At 41.0% G+C, this 19,417-nt stretch overlaps 1 protein-coding gene across 50 annotated transcripts in view; it reads right to left on the reverse strand.

The window, feature by feature from the left end:
* Nucleotides 1-19,417, reverse strand: part of ank3b (ankyrin 3b) — a 483,498-nt gene that overhangs the window by 292,148 nt on the left and 171,933 nt on the right. For all 50 annotated transcript variants that reach the window (XR_008761019.1, XM_055936209.1, XM_055936160.1 and 47 more), the window contains exons 2-4: nucleotides 16,817-16,918; nucleotides 15,399-15,497; nucleotides 4,658-4,756 (exon numbers count right to left, since the gene is read on the reverse strand). Coding sequence is in view for 49 of the 50 variants with exons in the window: in XM_055936209.1 (XP_055792184.1) it covers nucleotides 4,658-4,756; nucleotides 15,399-15,497; nucleotides 16,817-16,918 (300 nt within the window). In the remaining variant the exon portion in view is untranslated. The remainder of the gene's footprint in view (nucleotides 1-4,657; nucleotides 4,757-15,398; nucleotides 15,498-16,816; nucleotides 16,919-19,417) is intronic.

The raw sequence follows: 19,417 nt of genomic DNA on the forward strand, positions 1-19,417 counted from the left end.
GAAACCCCACACATGAATGGTCTCAGGATGCTTTACTGTTAGCATGACACAGGACTGATGGTAGCGCTCACCTTGTCTTCTCTGGACAAGCTTTTTTTCCAGATGCCCCAAACAATCGGAAAGGGGATTCATCAGAGAAAATGACTTGACCCCAGTCCTCAGCAGTCCTATCCCTGTACCTTTTGCAGAATATCAGTCTATCCCTGATGTTTTTCCTGGAGAGAAGTGGCTTCTTTGCTGCCCTTCTTGACAACAGGCCATCCTCCAAAAGTCTTCGCCTCACTGTGCGTGCAGATGCACTCACACCTGCCTGCTGCCATTCCTGAGCAAACTCTGTATTGGTGGTGCCCCGATCCCGCAGCTGAATCAACTTTAGGAGACGGTCCTGGAACTTGCTGGACTTTCTTGGGCGCCCTGAAGCCTTCTTCACAACAATTGAACCGCTCTCCTTGAAGTTCTTGATGATCCGATAAATGGTTGATTTTGGTGCAATCTTACTGGCAGCAATATCCTTGCCTGTGAAGCACTTTTGGTGCAAAGCAATGATGACGGCACGTGTTTCCTTGCAGGTAACCATGATTGACAGAGGAAGAACAATGATTCCAAGCACCACCCTCTTTTTCAAGCTTCCAGTCTTTTATTTGAACTCAATCAGCATAACAGAGTATCTCCAGCCTTGTCCTCGTCAACACTCACACCTGTGTTAACGAGAGAATCACCGACATAAAATCAGCTGGTCCTTTTGTGGCAGGGCTAAAATGCAGTGGAAATGTTTTTTGGGGGGATTCAGTTCATTTCCATGGCAAAGAGGGACTCTGCAATTAATTGTAATTCATCTGATCACTCTTCATAACATTCTGGAGTAAATGCAAATTGCCATCATACAAACCGAGGCAGCAGACTTTGTGAAAATGTATATGTGTGTCATTCTCAAAACTTTTGGCCACGACTGTACAACTGCGACCTGGCCAAGATAAAGCAAAGCAGTGCGACAAAAACAACAACACAGAGTTACACATAAACAAACGTACAGTCAATAACACAATAGAAAAATCTATGTACAGTGTGTGCAAATATAGAAGAGTAGGGAGGTAAGGCAATAAATAGGCCACAGAGGCAAAAATAATTACAATTTAGCATTAATACTGGAGTGATATATGTGCAGATGATGATGTTCAAGTAGAGATACTGGGGTGCAAGAGGAAAATAACAATATGGGGATGAGGTAGTTGGGTGTGCTATTTACAGATGGGCTATGTACAGGTTCAGTGATCGGTGAGCTGCTTTGACAGCTGATGCTTAAAGTTAGAGAGGGAGATATAAGACTCCCGTTTCAGAGATTTTTGCAATTCGTTCCAGTCATTGGCAGCAGAGAACTGGAAGGAAAGGCGGCCAAAGGAAGTGTTGGTTTTGGGGATGACCAGTGAAATATACCTGCTGGAGCGTGTACTACAGGTGGGCATTGCTATGGTGACCAGTGAGCTGAGATCAGGCAGGGCTTTACCTAGCAAAGACTTGTAGATAACCTGTAGCCAGTGGGTTTGGCGACGGATATGTAGTGAGGGCCAGCCAACGAGAGCATACAGGTCTCAGTGGTGGGTAGTATATGTGGCTTTGGTGACAAAACGGATGGCACTGTGATAGACTACATCCAGTTTGCTGAGTAGAGTGTTGGGGGCTATTTTGTAAATGACATCGCCGAAGTCAAGGATCGGTAGGATAGCCAGTTTTACGAGGGTATGTTTGGCGGCATGAGTGAAGAAGGCTTTGTTGCGAAATAGGAAGCCGTCTGCATAGAGGTGGATCAGAGAATCACCAGCAGCAAGAGCGACATCATTGATATATACAGAGATAAAAGTCGGCCCGAGAATTGAACCCTGTGGCACCCCCATAGAGACTGCCAGAGGTTCAGACAACAGGCCCTCCGATTTGACACACTGAACTCTGTCTGAGAAGTAGTTGGTGAACCAGGCGAGAAAGTCATTTGAGAAACCAAGGCTATTGAGTCTGCCGATAAGAATGCGGTGATTGACAGAGTCGAAAGCCTTGGCCAGGTCGATGAAGCCGGCTGCACAGTACTGTCTTTTATCGATGGCGATTATGATATCATTTAGGACCTTGAGCGTGGCTGAGGTGCACCCATTACCAGCTCGGAAACCAGATTGCATAGTGGAGAAGTTACGGTGGGATTCGAAATGGTCGGTGATCTGTTTATTAACTTGGCTTTCGAAGATTTTAGAAAGGCAGGGTAGGATGTATATTGGTCTATAACAGTTTGGGTACAACAGTTTGGGTCTAGAATGTCTCCCCCATTGAATAGGGGGATGACCGCAGCAGCTTTCCAATCTTTGGGGATCTCAGACGATACGAAGGAGAGGTTGAATAGGCTGGTAATAGGGGTTGCAACCATTTCAAACTGCAGCTCTTTGTTAAGTATTGCAGTCATTTCAGTCGCTGTAGTAGTTGATGTGTAGTGCTGAGTCATCCGCAAACATAGACACTCTGGCTTTTATCAAACCAGTGGAATGTGGTTAGTAAATATTGAAAAAATTAAGGGGCCTGGACAGCTGCCCTGGGGAATTCCCTGGGGATTATGTTGGATTATGTTGGAGAGGCTCCATTAAAATAACACCATCTGTGTTCTGTTAGACAGGTAACTCTTTATCCACAATACAACAGGGGGTGTAAAGCCATAACACATTATAGCAGGGGGTGTAAAGCCATAACACATTATAGCAGGGGGTGTAAAGCCATAACACATTATAGCAGGGGGTGTAAAGCCATAACACATTATAGCAGGGGGTGTAAAGCCATAACACATTATAGCAGGGGGTGTAAAGCCATAACACATTATAGCAGGGGGTGTAAAGCCATAACACATTATAGCAGGGGGTGTAAAGCCATAACACATTATAGCAGGGGGTGTAAAGCCATAACACATTATAGCAGGGGGTGTAAAGCCATAACACATTATAGCAGGGGGTGTAAAGCCATAACACATTATAGCAGGGGGTGTAAAGCCATAACACATTATAGCAGGGGGTGTAAAGCCATAACACATTATAGCAGGGGGTGTAAAGCCATAACACATACATTTTTCCAGCAGCAGACTATGATCACTAAATAGTTAGTTAAATCGCTAACTAAATAGCTACCTGGACTATCTGCATGAACTCTTTTGACTCATCGCATACGCTGCTGCTACTGCTTATTATCTGTCCTGTTGCCGAGTCACTTTACCCCTACTCATATGTACATATCTACATCGATTACCTGGTACCCCTGCAGATAGACTCTATACTAATACCCCGTGTATATAACCATGTTATTACCTGGTACCCCTGCAGATAGACTCTGTACTAATTCCCCGTGTATATAACCATGTTATTACCTGGTACCCCTGCAGATAGACTCTGTACTAATACCCCGTGTATATAACCATGTTATTACCTGGTACCCCTGCAGATAGACTCTGTACTAATACCCCGTGTATATAACCAAGTTATTACCTGGTACCCCTGCAGATAGACTCTGTACTAATACCCCGTGTATATAACCAAGTTATTACCTGGTACCCCTGCAGATAGACTCTGTACTAATACCCCGTGTATATAACCATGTAATTACCTCATACCCCTGCAGATAGACTCTGTACTAATACCCCGTGTATATAACCATGTTATTACCTGGTACCCCTGCAGATAGACTCTGTACTAATTCCCTGTGTATATAACCATGTTAATACCTGGTACCCCTGCAGATAGACTCTGTACTAATTCCCTGTGTATATAACCATGTTATTACCTGGTACCCCTGCAGATAGACTCTGTACTAATACCCCGTGTATATAACCATGTTATTACCTGGTACCCCTGCAGATAGACTCTGTACTAATACCCCGTGTATATAACCAAGTTATCGTTACTCATTGCATATTTATCCCTCATGTTATTATTCTTCTATTATTTTCCGCTCTGCATTGTTGGGAAAGGCCCATAAGCATTTTACTGTTAGTCTACATCTGTTTTTTACAGTACGCACCTGAGACGGTGGGTGTGTCTAAAAGGGTGAGGTCCTAGACTCACCTGAGACTGTGGGTGTGTCTAAAAGGGGGAGGTCCTAGACTCCCCTGAGACGGTGGGTGTGTCTAAAAGGGGGAGGTCCTAGACGCACCTGAGACGGTGGGTGTGTCTAAAAGGGGGAGGTCCTAGACTCACCTGAGACTGTGGGTGTGTCTAAAAGGGGGAGGTCCTAGACTCCCCTGAGACGGTGGGTGTGTCTAAAAGGGGGAGGTCCTAGACTCCCCTGAGACGGTGGGTGTGTCTAAAAGGGGGAGGTCCTAGACTCACCTGAGACGGTGGGTGTGTCTAAAAGGGGGAGGTCCTAGACTCACCTGAGACGGTGGGTGTGTCTAAAAGGGGGAGGTCCTAGACTCACCTGAGACGGTGGGTGTGTCTAAAAGGGGGAGGTCCTAGACTCCCCTGAAACTATGGGTGTGTCTAAAAGGGGGCTGTCCTAGACTCACCTGAGGCGGTGGGTGTGTCTAAAAGGGGGAGGTCCTAGACTCACCTGAGGCGGTGGGTGTGTCTAAAAGGGGGAGGTCCTAGACTCCCCTGAGACTGTGGGTGTGTCTAAAAGGGGGCGGTCCTAGACTCACCTGAGATTGTGCGTTGATGTTAGCTCCGCTGGTCACCAGCTCCTTCACTACATCCACCTGACCAGCCAGAGACGCTATGTGGAGAGCTGTGTTCCCTTTCTGGAAAGACACAGGGAAGGATGGATGGATGGATGGATGGATGGATGGATGGATGGATGGATGGATGTGAGTGAGTGAGTGAGTGAGTGAGTGAGTGAGTGAGTGAGTGAGTGAGTGAGTGAGTGAGTGAGTGAGTGAGTGAGTGAGTGAGTGAGTGAGTGAGTGAGTGAGTGGGTATTAGGGTATAACAGAGAGAGGAATGTCAGTTACATAATGTGTCATGTCAGTCAGGAACAGCCGCTGTTCTGTTACTTCCTCTAGCATCCTCTACATATAACTGTTCTGTTACTTCCTCTAACATCCTCTACATATAACTGTTCTGTTACTTCCTCTACATATAACTGTTCTGTTACTTCCTCTAACATCCTCTACATATAACTGTTCTGTTACTTCCTCTAGCATCCTCTACATATAACTGTTCTGTTACTTCCTCTAAAATCCTCTACATATAACTGTTATGTTACTTCCTCTAACATCCTCTACATATAACTGTTATGTTACTTCCTCTAAAATCCTCTACATATAACTGTTATGTTACTTCCTCTAACATCCTCTACATATAACTGTTCTGTTACTTCCTCTACATATAACTGTTCTGTTACTTCCTCTAACATCCTCTACATATAACTGTTCTGTTACTTCCTCTAACATCCTCTACATATAACTGTTCTATTACTTCCTCTAACATCCTCTACATATAACTGTTCTGTTACTTCCTCTAACATCCTCTACATATAACTGTTCTGTTACTTCCTCTACATATAACTGTTATGTTACTTCCTCTACATATAACTGTTCTGTTACTTCCTCTAACATCATCTACATATAACTGTTCTGTTACTTCCTCTAACATCCTCTACATATAACTGTTCTGTTACTTCCTCTAACATCCTCTACATATAACGGTTCTGTTACTTCCTCTAACATCCTCTACATATAACTGTTATGTTACTTCCTCTAGCATCCTCTACATATAACTGTTCTATTACTTCCTCTAACATCCTCTACATATAACTGTTCTGTTACTTCCTCTACATATAACTGTTCTGTTACTTCCTCTAACATCCTCTACATATAACTGTTCTGTTACTTCCTCTACATATAACTGTTCTGTTACTTCCTCTAACATCCTCTACATATAACTGTTCTGTTACTTCCTCCAGCATCCTCTACATATAACTGTTCTGTTACTTCCTCTAGCATCCTCTACATATAACTGTTCTGTTACTTCCTCTAGCATCATCTACATATAACTGTTCTGTTACTTCCTCTAGCATCCTCTACATATAACTGTTCTGTTACTTCCTCTAACATCCTCTACATATAACTGTTCTGTTACTTCCTCTAACATCCTCTACATATAACTGTTCTATTACTTCCTCTAACATCCTCTACATATAACTGTTCTGTTACTTCCTCTAACACCCTCTACATATAACTGTTCTGTTACTTCCTCTACATATAACTGTTCTGTTACTTCCTCTAACATCCTCTATATATAACTGTTCTGTTACTTCCTCTACATATAACTGTTCTGTTACTTCCTCTAACATCCTCTATATATAACTGTTCTGTTACTTCCTCTACATATAACTGTTCTGTTACTTCCTCTAACATCCTCTATATATAACTGTTCTGTTACTTCCTCTAGCATCCTCTACATATAACTGTTCTGTTACTTCCTCTAGCATCCTCTACATATAACTGTTCTGTTACTTCCTCTAACACCCTCTACATATAACTGTTCTGTTACTTCCTCTAACATCCTCTACATATAACTGTTCTGTTACTTCCTCTAACATCCTCTACATATAACTGTTCTGTTACTTCCTCTACATATAACTGTTCTGTTACTTCCTCTAACATCCTCTACATATAACTGTTATGTTACTTCCTCTAACATCCTCTACATATAACTGTTCTGTTACTTCCTCTAGCATCCTCTACATATAACTGTTCTGTTACTTCCTCTAGCATCCTCTACATATAACTGTTCTGTTACTTCCTCTAACACCCTCTACATATAACTGTTCTGTTACTTCCTCTACATATAACTGTTCTGTTACTTCCTCTAGCATCCTCTACATATAACTGTTCTGTTACTTCCTCTAACATCCTCTACATATAACTGTTCTGTTACTTCCTCTAGCATCCTCTACATATAACTGTTCTGTTACTTCCTCTACATATAACTGTTCTGTTACTTCCTCTAACATCCTCTACATATAACTGTTCTGTTACTTCCTCTACATATAACTGTTCTGTTACTTCCTCTAACATCCTCTACATATAACTGTTCTGTTACTTCCTCTAACATCCTCTACATATAACTGTTCTGTTACTTCCTCTACATATAACTGTTCTGTTACTTCCTCTAACATCCTCTACATATAACTGTTCTGTTACTTCCTCTAACATCCTCTACATATAACTGTTCTGTTACTTCCTCTAACATCCTCTACATATAACTGTTCTGTTACTTCCTCTAACATCCTCTATATATAACTGTTCTGTTACTTCCTCTAACATCCTCTATATATAACTGTTCTGTTACTTCCTCTAGCATCCTCTACATATAACTGTTCTGTTACTTCCTCTACATATAACTGTTCTGTTACTTCCTCTAACATCCTCTATATATAACTGTTCTGTTACTTCCTCTAACATCCTCTACATATAACTGTTCTGTTACTTCCTCTACATATAACTGTTCTGTTACTTCCTCTACATATAACTGTTCTGTTACTTCCTCTAGCATCCTCTACATATAACTGTTCTGTTACTTCCTCTAACATCCTCTACATATAACTGTTCTGTTACTTCCTCTAACATCCTCTACATATAACTGTTCTGTTACTTCCTCTAGCATCCTCTACATATAACTGTTCTGTTACTTCCTCTAACATCCTCTACATAAAACTGTTCTGTTACTTCCTCTACATATAACTGTTCTGTTACTTCCTCTAACATCCTCTACATATAACTGTTCTGTTACTTCCTCTACATATAACTGTTCTGTTACTTCCTCTAACATCCTCTACATATAACTGTTATGTTACTTCCTCTAGCATCCTCTACATATAACTGTTCTGTTACTTCCTCTAACATCCTCTACATATAACTGTTCTGTTACTTCCTCTAACATCCTCTACATATAACTGTTCTGTTACTTCCTCTAACATCCTCTACATATAACTGTTCTGTTACTTCCTCTAGCATCCTCTACATATAACTGTTCTGTTACTTCCTCTAACATCCTCTACATAAAACTGTTCTGTTACTTCCTCTACATATAACTGTTCTGTTACTTCCTCTAACATCCTCTACATATAACTGTTCTGTTACTTCCTCTACATATAACTGTTCTGTTACTTCCTCTAACATCCTCTACATATAACTGTTATGTTACTTCCTCTAGCATCCTCTACATATAACTGTTCTGTTACTTCCTCTAACATCCTCTATATATAACTGTTCTGTTACTTCCTCTACATATAACTGTTCTGTTACTTCCTCTAACATCCTCTACATATAACTGTTCTGTTACTTCCTCTAGCATCCTCTACATATAACTGTTCTGTTACTTCCTCTAGCATCCTCTACATATAACTGTTCTGTTACTTCCTCTAACATCCTCTACATATAACTGTTCTGTTACTTCCTCTACATATAACTGTTCTGTTACTTCCTCTAGCATCCTCTACATATAACTGTTCTGTTACTTCCTCTAGCATCCTCTACATATAACTGTTCTGTTACTTCCTCTAACATCCTCTACATATAACTGTTCTGTTACTTCCTCCAGCATCCTCTACATATAACTGTTCTGTTACTTCCTCTAACATCCTCTACATATAACTGTTCTGTTACTTCCTCTAACATCCTCTACATATAACTGTTCTGTTACTTCCTCTAGCATCCTCTACATATAACTGTTCTGTTACTTCCTCTAACATCCTCTACATAAAACTGTTCTGTTACTTCCTCTACATATAACTGTTCTGTTACTTCCTCTAACATCCTCTACATATAACTGTTCTGTTACTTCCTCTACATATAACTGTTCTGTTACTTCCTCTAACATCCTCTACATATAACTGTTATGTTACTTCCTCTAGCATCCTCTACATATAACTGTTCTGTTACTTCCTCTAACATCCTCTATATATAACTGTTCTGTTACTTCCTCTACATATAACTGTTCTGTTACTTCCTCTAACATCCTCTACATATAACTGTTCTGTTACTTCCTCTAGCATCCTCTACATATAACTGTTCTGTTACTTCCTCTAGCATCCTCTACATATAACTGTTCTGTTACTTCCTCTAACATCCTCTACATATAACTGTTCTGTTACTTCCTCTACATATAACTGTTCTGTTACTTCCTCTAGCATCCTCTACATATAACTGTTCTGTTACTTCCTCTAGCATCCTCTACATATAACTGTTCTGTTACTTCCTCTAACATCCTCTACATATAACTGTTCTGTTACTTCCTCCAGCATCCTCTACATATAACTGTTCTGTTACTTCCTCTAACATCCTCTACATATAACTGTTCTGTTACTTCCTCTACATATAACTGTTCTGTTACTTCCTCTAACATCCTCTACATATAACTGTTATGTTACTTCCTCTAGCATCCTCTACATATAACTGTTCTGTTACTTCCTCTAACATCCTCTATATATAACTGTTCTGTTACTTCCTCTACATATAACTGTTCTGTTACTTCCTCTAACATCCTCTACATATAACTGTTCTGTTACTTCCTCTAGCATCCTCTACATATAACTGTTCTGTTACTTCCTCTAGCATCCTCTACATATAACTGTTCTGTTACTTCCTCTAACATCCTCTACATATAACTGTTCTGTTACTTCCTCTACATATAACTGTTCTGTTACTTCCTCTAGCATCCTCTACATATAACTGTTCTGTTACTTCCTCTAGCATCCTCTACATATAACTGTTCTGTTACTTCCTCTAACATCCTCTACATATAACTGTTCTGTTACTTCCTCCAGCATCCTCTACATATAACTGTTCTGTTACTTCCTCTAACATCCTCTACATATAACTGTTCTGTTACTTCCTCTAACATCCTCTACATATAACTGTTCTGTTACTTCCTCTAACACCCTCTACATATAACTGTTCTGTTACTTCCTCTACATATAACTGTTCTGTTACTTCCTCTAACATCCTCTACATATAACTGTTCTGTTACTTCCTCTACATATAACTGTTCTGTTACTTCCTCTAACATCCTCTACATATAACTGTTCTGTTACTTCCTCTAACATCCTCTACATATAACTGTTCTGTTACTTCCTCTACATATAACTGTTCTGTTACTTCCTCTAACATCCTCTACATATAACTGTTATGTTACTTCCTCTAGCATCCTCTACATATAACTGTTCTGTTACTTCCTCTAACATCCTCTACATATAACTGTTCTGTTACTTCCTCTAACATCCTCTACATATAACTGTTCTGTTACTTCCTCTAACATCCTCTACATATAACTGTTCTGTTACTTCCTCTAGCATCCTCTACATATAACTGTTCTGTTACTTCCTCTAACATCCTCTACATAAAACTGTTCTGTTACTTCCTCTACATATAACTGTTCTGTTACTTCCTCTAACATCCTCTACATATAACTGTTCTGTTACTTCCTCTACATATAACTGTTCTGTTACTTCCTCTAACATCCTCTACATATAACTGTTATGTTACTTCCTCTAGCATCCTCTACATATAACTGTTCTGTTACTTCCTCTAACATCCTCTATATATAACTGTTCTGTTACTTCCTCTACATATAACTGTTCTGTTACTTCCTCTAACATCCTCTACATATAACTGTTCTGTTACTTCCTCTAGCATCCTCTACATATAACTGTTCTGTTACTTCCTCTAGCATCCTCTACATATAACTGTTCTGTTACTTCCTCTAACATCCTCTACATATAACTGTTCTGTTACTTCCTCTACATATAACTGTTCTGTTACTTCCTCTAGCATCCTCTACATATAACTGTTCTGTTACTTCCTCTAGCATCCTCTACATATAACTGTTCTGTTACTTCCTCTAACATCCTCTACATATAACTGTTCTGTTACTTCCTCCAGCATCCTCTACATATAACTGTTCTGTTACTTCCTCTAACATCCTCTACATATAACTGTTCTGTTACTTCCTCTACATATAACTGTTCTGTTACTTCCTCTAACATCCTCTACATATAACTGTTATGTTACTTCCTCTAGCATCCTCTACATATAACTGTTCTGTTACTTCCTCTAACATCCTCTACATATAACTGTTCTGTTACTTCCTCTAACATCCTCTACATATAACTGTTCTGTTACTTCCTCTAACATCCTCTACATATAACTGTTCTGTTACTTCCTCTAGCATCCTCTACATATAACTGTTCTGTTACTTCCTCTAACATCCTCTACATAAAACTGTTCTGTTACTTCCTCTACATATAACTGTTCTGTTACTTCCTCTAACATCCTCTACATATAACTGTTCTGTTACTTCCTCTACATATAACTGTTCTGTTACTTCCTCTAACATCCTCTACATATAACTGTTATGTTACTTCCTCTAGCATCCTCTACATATAACTGTTCTGTTACTTCCTCTAACATCCTCTATATATAACTGTTCTGTTACTTCCTCTACATATAACTGTTCTGTTACTTCCTCTAACATCCTCTACATATAACTGTTCTGTTACTTCCTCTAGCATCCTCTACATATAACTGTTCTGTTACTTCCTCTAGCATCCTCTACATATAACTGTTCTGTTACTTCCTCTAACATCCTCTACATATAACTGTTCTGTTACTTCCTCTACATATAACTGTTCTGTTACTTCCTCTAGCATCCTCTACATATAACTGTTCTGTTACTTCCTCTAGCATCCTCTACATATAACTGTTCTGTTACTTCCTCTAACATCCTCTACATATAACTGTTCTGTTACTTCCTCCAGCATCCTCTACATATAACTGTTCTGTTACTTCCTCTAACATCCTCTACATATAACTGTTCTGTTACTTCCTCTACATATAACTGTTCTGTTACTTCCTCTAACATCCTCTACATATAACTGTTATGTTACTTCCTCTAGCATCCTCTACATATAACTGTTCTGTTACTTCCTCTAACATCCTCTATATATAACTGTTCTGTTACTTCCTCTACATATAACTGTTCTGTTACTTCCTCTAACATCCTCTACATATAACTGTTCTGTTACTTCCTCTAGCATCCTCTACATATAACTGTTCTGTTACTTCCTCTAGCATCCTCTACATATAACTGTTCTGTTACTTCCTCTAACATCCTCTACATATAACTGTTCTGTTACTTCCTCTACATATAACTGTTCTGTTACTTCCTCTAGCATCCTCTACATATAACTGTTCTGTTACTTCCTCTAGCATCCTCTACATATAACTGTTCTGTTACTTCCTCTAACATCCTCTACATATAACTGTTCTGTTACTTCCTCCAGCATCCTCTACATATAACTGTTCTGTTACTTCCTCTAACATCCTCTACATATAACTGTTCTGTTACTTCCTCTAACATCCTCTACATATAACTGTTCTGTTACTTCCTCTAACACCCTCTACATATAACTGTTCTGTTACTTCCTCTACATATAACTGTTCTGTTACTTCCTCTAACATCCTCTACATATAACTGTTCTGTTACTTCCTCTACATATAACTGTTCTGTTACTTCCTCTAACATCCTCTACATATAACTGTTCTGTTACTTCCTCTAACATCCTCTACATATAACTGTTCTGTTACTTCCTCTAGCATCCTCTATATATAACTGTTCTATTAATTCCTCTACATATAACTGTTCTGTTACTTCTTCTAGCATCCTCTACATATAACTGTTCTGTTACTTCCTCTAACACCCTCTACATATAACTGTTCTGTTACTTCCTCTAGCATCCTCTACATATAACTGTTCTGTTACTTCCTCTAACATCCTCTACATATAACTGTTCTGTTACTTCCTCTACATATAACTGTTCTGTTACTTCCTCTAACATCCTCTATATATAACTGTTCTGTTACTTCCTCTAACATCCTCTACATAAAACTGTTCTGTTACTTCCTCTACATATAACTGTTCTGTTACTTCCTCTAACATCCTCTACATATAACTGTTCTGTTACTTCCTCTACATATAACTGTTCTGTTACTTCCTCTAACATCCTCTACATATAACTGTTATGTTACTTCCTCTAGCATCCTCTACATATAACTGTTCTGTTACTTCCTCTAACATCCTCTACATATAACTGTTCTGTTACTTCCTCTAACATCCTCTACATATAACTGTTCTGTTACTTCCTCTAACATCCTCTACATATAACTGTTCTGTTACTTCCTCTAGCATCCTCTACATATAACTGTTCTGTTACTTCCTCTAACATCCTCTACATAAAACTGTTCTGTTACTTCCTCTACATATAACTGTTCTGTTACTTCCTCTAACATCCTCTACATATAACTGTTCTGTTACTTCCTCTACATATAACTGTTCTGTTACTTCCTCTAACATCCTCTACATATAACTGTTATGTTACTTCCTCTAGCATCCTCTACATATAACTGTTCTGTTACTTCCTCTAACATCCTCTATATATAACTGTTCTGTTACTTCCTCTACATATAACTGTTCTGTTACTTCCTCTAACATCCTCTACATATAACTGTTCTGTTACTTCCTCTAGCATCCTCTACATATAACTGTTCTGTTACTTCCTCTAGCATCCTCTACATATAACTGTTCTGTTACTTCCTCTAACATCCTCTACATATAACTGTTCTGTTACTTCCTCTACATATAACTGTTCTGTTACTTCCTCTAGCATCCTCTACATATAACTGTTCTGTTACTTCCTCTAGCATCCTCTACATATAACTGTTCTGTTACTTCCTCTAACATCCTCTACATATAACTGTTCTGTTACTTCCTCCAGCATCCTCTACATATAACTGTTCTGTTACTTCCTCTAACATCCTCTACATATAACTGTTCTGTTACTTCCTCTAACATCCTCTACATATAACTGTTATGTTACTTCCTCTAACATCCTCTACATATAACTGTTCTGTTACTTCCTCTAACACCCTCTACATATAACTGTTCTGTTACTTCCTCTACATATAACTGTTCTGTTACTTCCTCTAACATCCTCTACATATAACTGTTCTGTTACTTCCTCTACATATAACTGTTCTGTTACTTCCTCTAACATCCTCTACATATAACTGTTCTGTTACTTCCTCTAACATCCTCTACATATAACTGTTCTGTTACTTCCTCTAGCATCCTCTATATATAACTGTTCTATTAATTCCTCTACATATAACTGTTCTGTTACTTCTTCTAGCATCCTCTACATATAACTGTTCTGTTACTTCCTCTAACACCCTCTACATATAACTGTTCTGTTACTTCCTCTAGCATCCTCTACATATAACTGTTCTGTTACTTCCTCTAACATCCTCTACATATAACTGTTCTATTACTTCCTCTAACATCCTCTACATATAACTGTTCTGTTACTTCCTCTAACATCCTCTACATATAACTGTTCTGTTACTTCCTCTAACATCCTCTACATATAACTGTTCTGTTACTTCCTCTAACATCCTCTACATATAACTGTTCTGTTACTTCCTCTAACATCCTCTACATAAAACTGTTATGTTACTTCCTCTACATATAACTGTTCTGTTACTTCCTCTAGCATCCTCTACATATAACTGTTCTGTTACTTCCTCTAACATCCTCTACATATAACTGTTCTGTTACTTCCTCTACATATAACTGTTCTGTTACTTCCTCTAGCATCCTCTACATGTAGGGCTCCTCCCTACAACTCCTCCCTATAGGCTACCAGTCAGGGCTCCTCCCTACAACTCCTCCCTATAGGCTACCAGTCAGGGCTCCTCCCTCCATCCTCCCTATAGGCTACCAGTCAGGGCTCCTCCCTACAACTCCTCCCTATAGGCTACCAGTCAGGGCTCCTCCCTACAACTCCTCGCTATAGGCTACCAGTCAGGGCTCCTCCCTACAACTCCTCCCTATAGGCTACCAGTCAGGGACAGACTCCTCCCTCCATCCTCCCTATAGGTGACCAGTCAGGGACAGACTCCTCCCTCCATCCTCCCTATAGGCTACCAGTCAGGGACAGACTCCTCCCTCCATCCTCCCTATAGGCTACCAGTCAGGGACAGACTCCTCCCTCCATCCTCCCTATAGGCTACCAGTCAGGGACAGACTCCTCCCTCCATCCTCCCTATAGGCTACCAGTCAGGGACAGACTCCGCCCTCCATCCTCCCTATAGGCTACCAGTCAGGGACAGACTCCTCCCTCCATCCTCCCTATAGGCTACCAGTCAGGGACAGACTCCTCCCTCCATCCTCCCTATAGGCTACCAGTCAGGGACAGACTCCTCCCTCCATCCTCCCTATAGGCTACCAGTCAGGGACAGACTCCTCCCTCCATCCTCCCTATAGGCTACCAGTCAGGGCTCCTCCTATCTTATTATCTTCTCAGAGGAGGGGGGCGGGGCTAACCTTAGTTGCAGCGTCCACATTGGCTCCCAGCTTGATGAGTTTTGTGACCACCTCGGCATGGCCCTCTTTAGAGGCCAGATGGAGGGCGTTGAGGCCATTCTACAGGAGGACAGAGAATACAGAGAGATAGAGGTGAACACACAGACACATCAGGACCTTATCAATACCACAACTAACAGAGAGATAGAGGTGAACACAGACACATCAGGACCTATGGGTTATCAATACCACAACTAACAGAGAGATAGAGGTGAACACAGACACATCAGGACCTTATCAATACCACAACTAACAGAGAGATAGAGGTGAACACAGACACATCAGGACCTTATCAATACCACAACTAACAGAGAGATAGAGGTGAACACAGACACATCAGGACCTATGGATTATCAATACCACAACTAACAGAGAGATAGAGGTGAACACAGACACATCAGGACCTTATCAATACCACAACTAACAGAGAGGTAGAGGTGAACATAGACACATCAGGACCTATGGATTATCAATATCACAACTAACATTTACACATAACTAATATAGTTTAGGAGCTGGGTTATATATATATATATATATATATATATATATATATATATATATATATATATATATATATATATATATATATATATGTATCTATATCTATCTGATTGGGTTAGGGGTCAGACCTTAGGGGTCAGAGCTTAGGGGTTAGGGGTCAGAGCTTAGGGGTCAGAGCTTAGGGGTTAGGGGTCAGAGCTTAGGGGTCAGAGCTTAGGGGTTAGGGGTCAGAGCTTAGGGGTTAGGGGTCAGAGCTTAGGGGTTAGGGGTCAGAGCTTAGGGGTTAGGGGTCAGAGCTTAGGGGTCAGAGCTTAGGGGTTAGAGCTTAGGGGTTAGGGGTCAGAGCTTAGGGGTTAGGGGTCAGAGCTTAGGGGTCAGAGCTTAGGGGTTAGGGGTCAGAGCTTAGGGGTTAGGGGTCAGAGCTTAGGGGTTAGGGGTCAGAGCTTAGGGGTCAGAGCTTAGGGGTTAGGGGTCAGAGCTTAGGGGTCAGAGCTTAGGGGTTAGGGGTCAGAGCTTAGGGGTCAGAGCTTAGGGGTCAGAGCTTAGGGGTTAGGGGTCAGAGCTTAGGGGTTAGGGGTCAGAGCTTAGGGGTTAGGGGTCAGAGCTTAGGGGTCAGAGCTTAGGGGTTAGGGGTCAGAACTTAGGGGTCAGAGCTTAGGGGTTAGGGGTCAAAGCTTAGGGATTAGGGCTTAGGGCTTAGGGGCTAGGGGTCAGAGTTTAGGGGTCAGAGTTTAGGGGTTAGAGGTCAGAGATTAGGGGTTAGGGGTCAGAGCTTAGGGGTCAGAGCTTAGGGGTTAGGGGTCAGAGCTTAGGGGTTAGGGGTCAGAGCTTAGGGGTCAGAGTTTAGGGGTCAGGGGTCATGGTTAGGGACTAACCTGGTTACAGATGTTGATTTCGACCCCAGTCTTCAGGTAATCCAAAGCCTTCTCTAGGTTCCCTGCCCGGGCTGCTCTCAAGTAGCTGGCATTACTGTCAATCTGGAACACACAGAGATCACCTAGGTTACTATCTACACTGACTGGACAAAACATTAGTACCCCATGTATACTGCAGTCAAACACACAGAGATCACCTAGGTTACTATCTACACTGACTGGACAAAACATTAGTACCCCATGTATACTGCAGTCAAACACACAGAGATCACCTAGGTTACTATCTACACTGACTGGACAAAACATTAGTACCCCATGTATACTGCAGTCAAACACACAGAGATCACCTAGGTTACTATCTACACTGACTGGACAAAACATTAGTACCCCATGTATACTGCAGTCAAACACACAGAGATCACCTAGGTTACTATCTACACTGACTGGACAAAACATTAGTACCCCATGTATACTGCAGTCAAACACACAGAGATCACCTAGGTTACTATCTACACTGACTGGACAAAACATTAGTACCCCACGTATACTGCAGTCAAACACACACACACACACACACACACACACACACACACACACACACACACACACACACACACACACACACACACACACACACACACACACACACACACACACACACACACACACACACACACACACACACACAAACACACACACACACACACACACACACACACACACACACACACGACAGTTTGTACACCATGTATAACAGACAGTAGTCCCTGATTAACAGACAGTAGTTCCTGATTAACAGACAGTAGTCCCTGATTAACAGACAGTAGTCCCTGCTGATTAACAGACAGTAGTCCCTGATTAACAGACAGTAGTCCCTGATTAACAGGCAGTAGTCCCTGATTAACAGGCAGTAGTCCCTGATTAACAGACAGTAGTCCCTGATTAACAACCAGTAGTCCCTGATTAATAGACAGTAGTCCCTGATTAACAGACAGTAGTCCCTGCTGATTAACAGACAGTAGTCCCTGATCAACAGGCAGTAGTCCCTGATTAACAGACAGTAGTCCCTGCTGATTAACAGACAGTAGTCCCTGATTAACAGACAGTAGTCCCTGATTAACAGACAGTAGTCCCTGATTAACAGACAGTAGTCCCTGATTAACAGACAGTAGTCCTTGCTGATTAACAGGCAGTAGTCCCTGATTAACAGACAGTAGTCCCTGATTAACAGACAGTAGTTCCTGATTAACAGACAGTAGTCCCTGCTGATTAACAGGCAGTAGTCCCTGATTAACAGACAGTAGTCCCTGCTGATTAATAGACAGTAGTCCCTGCTGATTAACAGACAGTAGTCCCTGCTGATTAACAGACAGTAGTCCCTGATTAACAGGCAGTAGTCCCTGATTAACAGACAGTAGTCCCTGATTAACAGACAGTAGTCCCTGATTAACAGACAGTAGTCCCTGATTAACAGACAGTAGTCCCTGATTAACAGACAGTAGTCCCTGATTAACAGGCAGTAGTCCCTGATTAACAGACAGTAGTCCCTGATTAACAGACAGTAGTCCCTGATTAACAGACAGTAGTCCCTGATTAACAGACAGTAGTTCCTGACTAACAGACAGTAGTCCCTGATTAACAGACAGTAGTCCCTGCTGATTAACAGGCAGTAGTCCCTGATTAACAGACAGTAGTCCCTGATTAACAGACAGTAGTCCCTGCTGATTAACAGGCAGTAGTCCCTGATTAACAGACAGTAGTCCCTGATTAACAGACAGTAGTCCCTGATTAACAGACAGTAGTTCCTGATTAACAGACAGTAGTCCCTGATTAACAGACAGTAGTCCCTGATTAACAGGCAGAAGTCCCTGCTGATTAACAGACAGTAGTCCCTGATTAACAGACAGTAGTCCCTGATTAACAGACAGTAGTCCCTGATTAACAGACAGTAGTCCCTGCTGATTAACAGACAGTAGTCCCTGATTAACAGGCAGTAGTCCCTGCTGATTAACAGACAGTAGTCCCTGATTAACAGGCAGTAGTCCCTGATTAACAGACAGTAGTCCCTGATTAACAGACAGTAGTCCCTGCTGATTAACAGACAGTAGTCCCTGATTACCAGGCAGTAGTCCCTGCTGATTAACAGACAGTAGTCCCTGATTAACAGGCAGTAGTCCCTGATTAACAGCCAGTAGTCCCTGCTGATTAACAGACAGTAGTCCCTGATTAACAGGCAGTAGTCCCTGATTAACAGGCAGTAGTCCCTGATTAACAGACAGTAGTCCCTGCTGATTAACAGACAGTAGTCCCTGATTAACAGACAGTAGTCCCTGATTAACAGACAGTAGTCCCTGATTAACAGACAGTAGTCCCTGCTGATTAACAGACAGTAGTCCCTGATTAACAGACAGTAGTCCCTGATTAACAGACAGTAGTCCCTGATTAACAGACAGTAGTCCCTGATTAACAGACAGTAGTTCCTGATTAACAGACAGTAGTCCCTGATTAACAGGCAGTAGTCCCTGATTAACAGACAGTAGTCCCTGATTAACAGGCAGTAGTCCCTGATTAACAGACAGTAGTCCCTGATTAACAGACAGT

The sequence above is a fragment of the Salvelinus fontinalis genome, chromosome 1 (assembly GCF_029448725.1).
Source record: "Salvelinus fontinalis isolate EN_2023a chromosome 1, ASM2944872v1, whole genome shotgun sequence".
NCBI classification, from domain to species: domain Eukaryota; kingdom Metazoa; phylum Chordata; class Actinopteri; order Salmoniformes; family Salmonidae; genus Salvelinus; species Salvelinus fontinalis.